Source organism: Nelumbo nucifera, chromosome 8 (assembly GCF_055504915.1).
Source record: "Nelumbo nucifera cultivar China Antique chromosome 8, China Antique-T2T, whole genome shotgun sequence".
Lineage (NCBI taxonomy): Eukaryota > Viridiplantae > Streptophyta > Magnoliopsida > Proteales > Nelumbonaceae > Nelumbo > Nelumbo nucifera.
In genome coordinates, this window is record NC_142656.1 from 10,907,327 (window position 1) to 10,917,951 (window position 10,625).

Genomic DNA, 10,625 nt, shown 5'->3' on the forward strand with positions numbered 1-10,625 from the left:
CTTTCCCTCGTGCTACTACTTTTGGACTGGAACCCAGCTGACATTGGTCCCTTTTATGTTTGAACTCAGATGGTTGCAATGTTATGAAGAGGCCAAGGTGTCGCCGTTGAAGCCTTGCGCACAAAATCCAATGGCCATGAGAAGCTTACGAGTACGAGACATTCTGTCCTGCATATGTGGAGTTTCTTGAGTCTTTTCTTGTCGAGACCTTGTGTAACATGGCTGGGTTTCTCTCAAGGTTTATGCAATGCAAATAAGCTAGTTGCCTCGGATTTTTCAGGACATTATCCATCTGTAAATCTTGTTATCTTTTATAAAATTCTTCTCAAAAAGAAAAGGGTAAATGGTTTCATTTCAAGTAATTATCCTGCAAAAATTTTGAAGATCCCGATGCAGCTGTAGGCAGATAGGTTAATGTTCATTCCTAAGCCCTATATGATGGCTGAATAATACGACTCCGGATCTGCTCCAAGGGCACTCCTCACACTAACCTACACAGCACATTCCACTATGCATTGGGATTTGAGAACTTCTCCCCATGAATAACAACGTACAAGCACAGGTGATGTTCCAAATTCGAATACTACGGAGCATTCCATGGCCTAATTCATTACTGTAAGAATAAAACCTTATTAGGGACCTCACCCAACAGCTTGAGCTTCTGGGTTGATTGGTTCCATGACATGACATCAGAACATGTATGATCAAATGGTTTAGTGTTCGATCCAAGTTGCCCCCATTATAGTTGATTAAATTTCAGCAGAAGGTATGAATGGACCTTTGCTTATCCATACTTCAAGCCTGATAGGCTTTCACGTGAGGGGGCATCAGCCTAAACTTTTGGGTTGAATGATTCCTTGACAATTATCAAAAACAGGTCAGTCAAAGGAATTTGAAATGGAATATTAGGAAAAAGTATAGCCATCACTGTGAGACTCGATGAACTTACATGCAATTTTGTCAGATTCGGACTATACTGGATTATTGAACCAGTGACCCATTGAGCCTTTTGGTCCCAGTTATTTGATGGTTCACTAATGATCTAACTGGGGGTTAAACTGGTAAAACCATGACCAAGTGAGCTTTCTAGTTATTTCTCAAGTCCAAGTCTGACAATATTAATTATAAGTTTGTCTTGATGATTGCTGGAGCCTAATTTTTCTCTTTTGATAAAATTTACCAGGAGTATAGCATGTTACATGTTACAGAATTGAGATGCTTTATGAATTATTTGAAACTCCTTATTTTAGTACCAGTATTTGTATGTAGACAGCAGGACTGATCAGAAACATTTCTTGAAAACCAACATCTAGTTCTTAGAGTACAACCATCGAAGAGTTCTTTTTTATTCTTCTTGGTTCTCATACCCCTCCTTTCAATACATGAGCGCATCATAAGTTCAAAAGAGTATTGAAAGCCTTTGCAAGGAATCTTGGAATGGCCAGAGATCCACAAGTATGGCTTGTGCTGGGTAAAAGTGTCAATGAATTTTTGATTACCCACCCTTCCATAAGGTTTTTTCTTTTACCTCAAGTAAGCAACAGCATGGAAAGGTTCAAAGACTTGAGAATTGCCTGGAATGAGAAACAGTTGAAATTACTACATTGAATTTTTAAATATGAAAATACCCAGAATCAGCAACAGAAACATGTATTAATTCCAAAGATTAGCATTCCATGAAGTAAAACAGGGCTTGAGATAGTTACCATCCTTAATGAAACTCTTGCCAAGGTGTTTATATTGAGCAACAAAACAGTCTTCTGCCCCCTTCTTGTGCTTCATCTTGTAAATTTATTCCACTAGGGCGTGCAGGGCAAGCTTTTGCCAATCGCATTGCTGCAAAAGGCCATCAATCTTATAAAATAGCTAGAACAAATGCTTATGATGAAAATAAAATAGAAGCTGAAAATGGACATCTGAGGATCCAGGGTTGGACCCTGAAAAAGCTTATTGACAACATTTACACACCATAAATGTAATGTTTGGTCAAAGCCTACCAAAAATCAGGGAGATATCTTGCTAAAAGCTGAACTTTTATTTGTACATAGGGTTTTGCTTGGCTCCAGTCAAACCAATAGATTTCAGTTGAAACTGACTGAAATTATTCAAAAAAACATATATAACTATCACAAAAAAAAACTCCCATGGTAACAATTAAAAAAGATGGTATTGATTAACCATTATATAAATTTGTTTGTGGGCAATTGACTTCTCTTTCAGACTGTCTAGAAGAATGCAGGAGATCAGATGGTCACAATCATCCAATCGAGATGGTATCATGGATTAAGACCTAGATAGGAACTATGACGTGATTAGTGAATCCACTGATTTGTATGGTTGTTTCACTTTCACATTGACACTGAACCATGTTGACAATTCTCTATAACCTAATGCAAGGGATCACAAATCTCTATTGAGAGAAACAGATAAAGAGTTACCTATTTCATAGAAGAGCTCGTTAACATTTTGGGCAGTTTTTGCAGATGTTTCTATGAAAAATAACTCATTTTCCTTGGCATATTGCTCTCCTTCCTGCAAGTATAATTAGAGGAGTCCAACACCAATGTTGGACAAGTAACAAGTGGAAAAATACATCAATTATGATTTATGAAACATTGCAAAGAATCAAAGCATATGCAGGCAGATAAGGTGCAATCAATCACAAGTTTGGAGGTGTAGTGTCAATGATGATAGAGAATAATGTCCCAGTAGTTAGAGAACAGAAACCTATTCGGGACCTCGCCTAACAGATTAAGCTTTTAGGTTGAATGGTTCCCTGAGATGGTACTAGAGCCTGTTTGACCAAGTGGTCTAGTGCTCAATTCTCGCTGCCCCATTATAATTAATTAAATTTAAGCACAAGGTATGGATGGGCCTGTGTTTGTCCATGCTTCAAGCCCAATGGGCATTCGTGTGAGGGGGCGTGTGAGAGAATAGAAACCTATTCAGGGACCTCACCTAACAGCTTAAGCTTTTTAGCTTGAACAGTTCCTTGAGACCCAGAAAATATTATGGTTAAAAGAATACTTAGCTTATGGTCAAGATTCCTTAGATTAGAATAGCTTGTTGATCACAAATCAATCATAGCAACGCAAAATGGCCACTAGTTAATGGCCATATAGTGAAAATGGGTTTTGTTTTAAACCCATGTCTGTGTCATCAACCTCATACACTTTTCCAACTGGCATAATCAAGTCAAATGCTTATGTTGGAATTGAAACAAAGAAATCTTGCTCCCTGGACCAAAATCTTTCTCATGTAATCACTCCAACAACTAACTGTTAAAGGTAACCATTAACTATAAAACTAAGTCACAAAATCTTCTTACCAAAAAAAAATGTCACAGAATCATGAACAGTTTTCTATATACCTCGTTCTCTACTTTTCTCTTATCTTGCAAGTCAGCCTTGTTTGCCACCAAAACCATCACCATATTTGGATTCCCTAGAACATGTAAAATCACTTAGATTCAATCAACCAAATACCAACTTTATCCCCTCAATCTAATTAAATGAGGAGAGCTAAAAGGAGCTTTCTTGAATTAGCATAAAAATAACAAACCAGTATCGAAGTTTTATCATCATCATCATTGTTCTTACTATTGCTATTGTTATTATAATTGTAGTTGTTGTAATTGTTAGTATTATTATTTATTTATGTTTCTTGCATTAGCAGAGAAAAAAAAACCTGGTATCTAAAGTTGTTAGGATATAAGCCCACAAAAGAAGGGATGAATGATATGACCCTTGCACTGGAGGCATCTCTTATACAGGCTCCAAACTGTAAGCTTATCATGGTATTGATCCTGAAGAGATTTAACTACCAACTCATTGAACAAATTGAAAATAGTACTAGGAAAAAGAAAAAAAAAGGTAAAGATGAAGCAGAAGAGGATAAATCTTCTGGTGAAAAATAGGAGACAAGAATGGCTCAACTACTCTGTTTTGGTCTTTTACATCGTCAAAATCATGTAGTAGACTAATCATCCACCCAAATAAGAATGAGTTTCTAGTCACGGTAATCTAAAATAAATTTAGTGGCAATTTTGTTTTGCTGATATGTTCCAGTTGGACATAAAATGAAATCTTTAATTATTGGTGAAATGGAAAGGAAATAGAAAAGAAAGAGGCATGTCTTATGACAAATTTATAATGTACTTTGGGGGGAAAGGTGAATTTTTCATGTTATTTTCGTACAGATAAAAAACATAATTTATCATTTTATATTTCAATGAGTCACCTTGTCTCTGCAGTTCTTGAACCCATTTCTTGGCTCGAATAAATGAGTCCTGAGGCCAAAAACACAACGCATCTTATTAGTAACATCAATTTCTCAGAGAAAGGTGAATAAATAGATCGAAAAAGAAAAATTAGATGTACTCATGGTATCTTCAAACAAGCAGTAAGATAACTCAAATAGTTGTTTAAAGATATGAATCATTAATGTGATCTAAGTAGATATATTTGAAAATTTTATCATATAAACATAATAAGCAATTCCAACCATAGTTGATTCCAGAAAATCGAGGAAATGAAGGTGAACAGTTGCACACCAACACATAGATGATGATTACACTTGTCATTACTTTTTTTGTAACAATTACAGTTTCCAATTAACAGCCTGCATACAGAGAATGCTGCTATTTGTCAAAGTCCTCCAGGATGCAAGAATTGATGGGAATAAAAGCAGGCCCAAGAGTGCAAACATTATAATAACTTTAGAAATCACTATATTAGATAACTTGGTATCAACCTGATTTTCTATCACCAGGAAAAGTAAAAGAAAGAAAGAAGAAAGGGACAAGAGTAATCCATGGATCTTTAGTTTTTTAATGTTTACACTCATTACAAAGTAAAGAGTCAAATTTAGAAGGACCGTTACAGTTTCAATTAACTGATGTGGATGCGTATTGGGAGCAGCAGCAGCAATGATCCGGTGTTCTCATCCTATCCAATTCGGCAGCAACAGTCTTATCCATTCAGCAGATTAGATTAGACTATCTTGTTATTCTTATCTTATTAAGTTAGTAGATTAGATTATCTTATCTTATTAGATTAGGATTAAGAGAGACTTATCTTATTAGATTAGGATTAAGAGAGATTATCTTATCTTATTAGATTAGGATTAAGAGAGACTTATCTTATCTTATCAAGATAGAGTTGGAGGTCTCCCTATTCAGCAAGGAATCTCCCTAGGAGCAGGACTCTTGTAATCTCCTATTTAAGGAGCCACTATTATTGAATAAAGGCATCCAAAATTTCAGTCAAAGAGAAGAGTAAAGGAGAGTTAGGGTGATCTCTTGAACAAATCACCTTTAGGGTGGCAAGATAGGTTCTTCAAGGAAAGGGAGGAACAAGGGAAAACAGAGGGTTTTCCCGTGGACCGACCCGTGACGAGATCCTATTCGCGGGCCTATAACAATTTGGTATCAGAGCAAGGTGTCATGGGTGATCTGGAGCAGCTGCCGTCCAGGGTCCACAAACTCGAGCACCGGCTCGTGGAGACCAGCTCGGAAGTACGGGAAATCAAGGACGAAGTCAGGGAGCTACGGCGTCTGATGGAGTTATTCCTTTCTAGCAAGGAGAGGAACACAGAAGGGGCGGCAGCCACTAGCGGCCGCCGACCGGATTTGTCGGAGTCTTCCGGCGAGCAACAGATCGTCAACCATGGGGCCGCTGTCATTCCCAAGTACAGTAGGTTGGAATTTCCGTCATACAACGGCAACGGAGATCCATTGGGTTGGTTGTACCGGTGCGAGCAGTTTTTTCGCAATCAACGGACAGACGACCGAGACAAGGTAAGCCTAACCGCCTTTCACCTAACGGAGGAAGCGCAACTCTGGTTCTATCGATTGGAACAGGAAGAACCCGGGCTTAGTTGGACCCAGTTCAAATCCTACTGCCTTCTTATGTTTGGACCCCCACTGACAAGCAATCCCTTAGGTGAACTGATCAACCTCAAACAGACAGGAACGGTGGCTGAATACCAGCGCCAATTCCAGACCCTCCTTGCCAGAGCAGCTTCGGTACGACCGGACTGGCAGGTAGACATGTTCACCGCAGGGTTAGTAGAACCCTTGAGGGTGGATGTGGAGATGCAACACCCCCCCAACCTGGTCACAACCATGAATATAGCTCGTGCTTTCGAACGCAAGCTACAACTCAGCTGCGGAACCTTCAGTATGGGGCGGCCTCCATCAGCATGGGCATCCTCGGAACCACTCAGAATGACTCCATATTCAGCAGCCAGCCAAGAACGGAAGCCACAGATGAGCAACAATTCCAGATCAGCATCCAGTGTGGGAAGCAACGTCATTGCACCCCCTATTAAGCACTTGTCCAGGGCTGAGATGGCGGAGCACAGGGCGAGGGGACAATGTTTTAATTGTGATGAACTCTACTCAGCAGGGCACAAGTGCAAGAGACTTTTCTACCTCCTGGTGGAACAAGAGGAAGATGAGGATGAACCCTCTTCATTGGAACCCGATCTAGGAGGGCAAAGTCATTCCACCTATCCGGGATTCCTTTGACTGTGTTTCAAGACACCCATCTTGAATTCGAGCTTGAGGACAAGCTCGTAGTCCAGGAGGGGAGTAATGATGTGGACGCGTATTGGGAGCAGCAGCAGCAATGATCCGGTGTTCTCATCCTATCCAATTCGGCAGCAACAGTCTTATCCATTCGGCAGATTAGATTAGACTATCTTGTTATTCTTATCTTATCTTATTAAGTTAGTAGATTAGATTATCTTATCTTATTAGATTAGGATTAAGAGAGACATCTTATCTTATCAGTCTTATCTTATCAAGATAGAGTTGGAGGTCTCCCTATTCAGCAAGGAGTCTCCCTAAGAACAGGACTCTTGTAATCTCCTATTTAAGGAGCCACTATTATTGAATGAAGGCATCGAAAATTTCAGTCAAAGAGAAGAGTAAAGGAGAGTTAGGGTGATCTCTTGGACAAATCACCCCTTAGGTTGCCACGATAGGGTCAACACGCAAAGGGAGGGGCAAGGAGAAACTAGAGGTTCTCCCCGTGGACCGACCCGTGACGAGATCCTACGCCCGGGCCCATAACATTAACCTCTTTAAGTAACTAAAGGAAGTTACTATATTGATAATGTTTGCATTTAATAGAGCCAGACCTGCTAGTCCATGAAACCATCTACATTTTTTTTTTTAATATCAGTGTGAACATGACAAACGGATTTCAGAAAGGTATTTAGATGTGCAAAAACAGCCACTAGAAGGTTAACAAACAGCTTACTACGCTTGAGATGTCATACACCACAACAGCAGCAGCAGCACCACGATAATACATTGGTGTCAGGCTGTGATACCGTTCTTGTCCTGCTGTGTCCCATATATCAAATTTCACAGTGGCTTCGTTTAATGACAATACCTGCGTAAAAAAGGCTGCTCCTATAGTTGATTCCTGTAATATTGACTAATGTCAAAAGACGACCATAGAAAAAAAAAGAAAAAGAATAACTGATGAAGGAAAAAAGAAACTAAAAAAAAACCTGGTACTCAAAAAATTGGCCTTTGACGAATCTTAGTACCAAACTAGTCTTGCCAGTACCCATGTCCCCAAGAAGAACCTGTAAAAAGTACAAACATGTTGAAGTTGCTCAGAGGAACTCTGTCTATGTGCTTACTGATCATGGATGATATTGAAGTTTTGACATTGATACGTTATGTTACATGTTTAGAGTTAATCAGAATAAGCATAAAAAAGTATGGTCATGCTCCATCTTCCAGTCTCTTATATGTCCATCTTTGGCATTGGACTAAATTTACAAATTGGAAGCATTAATAAGAACAACAGAGCATTAGATTTCCGGAGAAAGAATTCTAAGTAAGCAACTGCCGCAGATTTTGTTACAATCAGAACAATTAAAATGATGAACAACAATATATTTAATTATTACTGTTTGATGTGGAGAGGTCAGAATCTTCAGAGAATTTCTTAATGATTCCCAAATAAACCAGACCTACAAAGAGTTACAGAATCTGCCCTATCACCCCAAACGACAAGGCCTATGTAACCAATTGTTATGAAGAAAGCAGAGCCAACAGTCGAAAGTGATATTGTAGTCTTGGAATAGAAACATTATTATGTCTGCTCATCGTCCATGATAACCAAAGTTCATGGAATTCTCGGCAATTCCGAACTTACATAGCAATTAAAGTCTGAATTAAATTGTTTCTCCTCCTAGATTTCACTAAAAATGCAGCAAAGTCCAAGCCACATATATCAATTTCATCTTGAGCTATGCCACAGCACATTAATGAGTTCTAAGCTGCAAACAGCTTCATCTCATAGGTCATTGTGTATTGAAGTATCATGCATATAACAACTAAAGATTGAATAAATCACAGAAATTTGGTGGGCATAGTCATGGATTATCAGGGGGAAAATAGGACTGATAAGAAGGCAAATCAAGGTTAAAGAAGGGGACAGCACCAGAAAAAGGAAAAGGAACAAAAGAGAAGACATACCCACCAATTTTGCCTGGATATGCTTGTTGCCCGTCCTCGCCATCTTAATTGATCAACAAGTGGTCGAGATCGATCTTGAACAGAGAGAGAGAGAGAGAGGTTGATGAAAACGAACCCAAAGTAGATTATCAAAAGCTGCCGAAGCTTATCTGCAAATCAAAGAATAAAATAAAATAAAAATAATCATGTCAGAGTGAGAATGGTTGTTCGTAGGTTGTGAGAGTTGAAGACTGGTAGGTGGTTGGTAACAGAAACAAGTCATGGCACCTGGTTTCAGCATCTTCCAGCTCCAGGGGCCATGTTGATGTCGCCAACACACATTCTTGATTTCAATTTTCCCGCGAAGATCGAAGCAGAAAGTTATTACTTATTACTATTGGTGGGCCCTCAACAGCCCAGTAGCCTCTTGGGGATCCACCATAACGGGGCCAGGATCTGGGCTCCTTTGTTAGTTGTAACCCACTGTCCTTGAGGCTGTGTTTGGTTGTAATGTAAATAAATTTGCATTGATGCAAAATTATGACAGTGCAAATGATTTGAATGTAAATTTTGATCTATTTTTGTTTCAAAATTTTACTTATTTTGTTTGATTGCAGTATAAATAAAGTAAATTAAGACATTAAGCAAAATAAAATTTACATTTGCACTCCCATGCCTTTGCACTAGTGCAAATAAAATTGCACTTGCAACCAAACACACGCTAAAGTATCCTAATGTAGTGTTGTCTAGTGATGGACACGTACCTACGATAGAAAATGAAAGCTTGAAATTTCATTAGGGACCTGTTTGCGAGGGTTTAGCTGAAAAGCTTGAAAAAGGCTGAAGTAGACGACCCTTCTTCATCAAACATAGCATATACAATCTGGATCTACAGCTGTACATTGGGAACGTCTCCCCATGAATAGCAACATGTAAACACAGAAGATGCTCCCAATATAAGTCATGTAGGTAGGTGTGGGCAGGAAATCCTAGCTCTAGCATATAGGCTGTTCATGTAGAACCCACCATGGATGGTTAGAAGCCACTGTACTTCAGCCCTCCCAAACAGGCACCAAGTTGATGTGAGAATTAAGTGCGAAGATAAACAAGTTAAATGAAATCCTCAAGTAAATACTTGCTTTGTTTTTTATATAAATCATAAAAATTAAATTTATTCATATAATCTTTATCCTTCATTTAAATACATAAATAACATGTGCCGTGCCCTTACACTAATACGGATAAATAAGTCAATGAAATTCACCTAGAGTTATATAGATTATTTCATCATCTGTTGAGACGTAAACATGTAATATGCTTAGAAAAAGCATTTGGTATAATTGACAAGCAATGACAAAACATGATTATTGCATATTCTCACTGTTCTAAGTTATCCCATACTTTATCAATAATGTCGAATGTACGTGGACAAGTTAACTCATTTTTTGGTGACCAAGACAACGTGACCTGAACATTGGATCACGCATATTTACCCAAAAAATACAAATTTATCACATGTACGTTTGTCGGCAACGCCAACTCACCTTCGTGCTTCGATTATTTGACATGGCTACCTTATCCTAACTAACAATTCCGAAAGATTGAACTATATTGGGGTGTCAATTGGATTGGATTTAGTCCAATTCAATGTATGGACTGTCCAATCTGTTTAAATTGGTTTTAATTAACTGAAAGTTGGTTCATCGACACTACTACTATTATCTTCTATTAATAGACCTTATATTAGTTCAACCTGATCTAATCGAATATAAACCCATTACAAATGAATCAGGTTCAATCCAATCTAATAAATACATTTTAGACTATTAAATCTGAACTGATCCAATTCAATGTTTTATTGGTTCATCCAATCCGTTCAAAGTGATTTTGATTTTGGATAGGGTCCGACCCAAAACCAATCCATTAATACATCTGTAAGCATAGCCCATTCAGTGCATTCAAAGTGTCTTATGTGATAAGAAAATATCACTTAAGCCAAAAAAGGAAAACTTTATAAAATGAGTGTAAGGCTGGCAATTTGTATATATAGTGTAGTTTGGTAGTCAATAAATGAATGAGACAAAAAAAAAAGTGGTGGAAATTTGAAATTATGAATAAGTGGAAAAATCAAGTAGATTAATATAGT

The 10,625-nt window shown here is 38.2% G+C and overlaps 1 protein-coding gene across 3 annotated transcripts; it reads right to left on the reverse strand.

Annotated features, from left to right (window-relative positions):
- Positions 1–1,146: 1,146 nt before the first annotated feature.
- LOC104592231 (ras-related protein RHN1-like) lies at positions 1,147–8,918 on the reverse strand. 3 transcript variants are annotated; one of them, XM_010251462.2, is made up of 9 exons: positions 8,768–8,918; positions 8,501–8,649; positions 7,522–7,599; positions 7,266–7,433; positions 4,240–4,288; positions 3,371–3,444; positions 2,439–2,532; positions 1,707–1,836; positions 1,147–1,574 (listed from the first exon to the last, which is right to left on the reverse strand). In XM_010251462.2, the coding sequence occupies exons 1-8, from the start codon at positions 8,778–8,780 to the stop codon at positions 1,736–1,738; spliced, it is 726 nt and encodes a 241-aa protein (XP_010249764.1). In that variant the 5' UTR covers positions 8,781–8,918; the 3' UTR covers positions 1,147–1,574; positions 1,707–1,735. The 3 variants fall into 3 exon arrangements, 2 of the variants coding, with proteins under 2 accessions (XP_010249764.1, XP_010249765.1); XM_010251463.3 differs by having other exon boundaries at positions 8,505–8,649; positions 8,768–8,908; XR_016079379.1 differs by lacking the exon at positions 1,147–1,574 and adding an exon at positions 1,998–2,095 and having other exon boundaries at positions 1,703–1,836.
- Between the last annotated feature and the right edge of the window lie 1,707 nt (positions 8,919–10,625).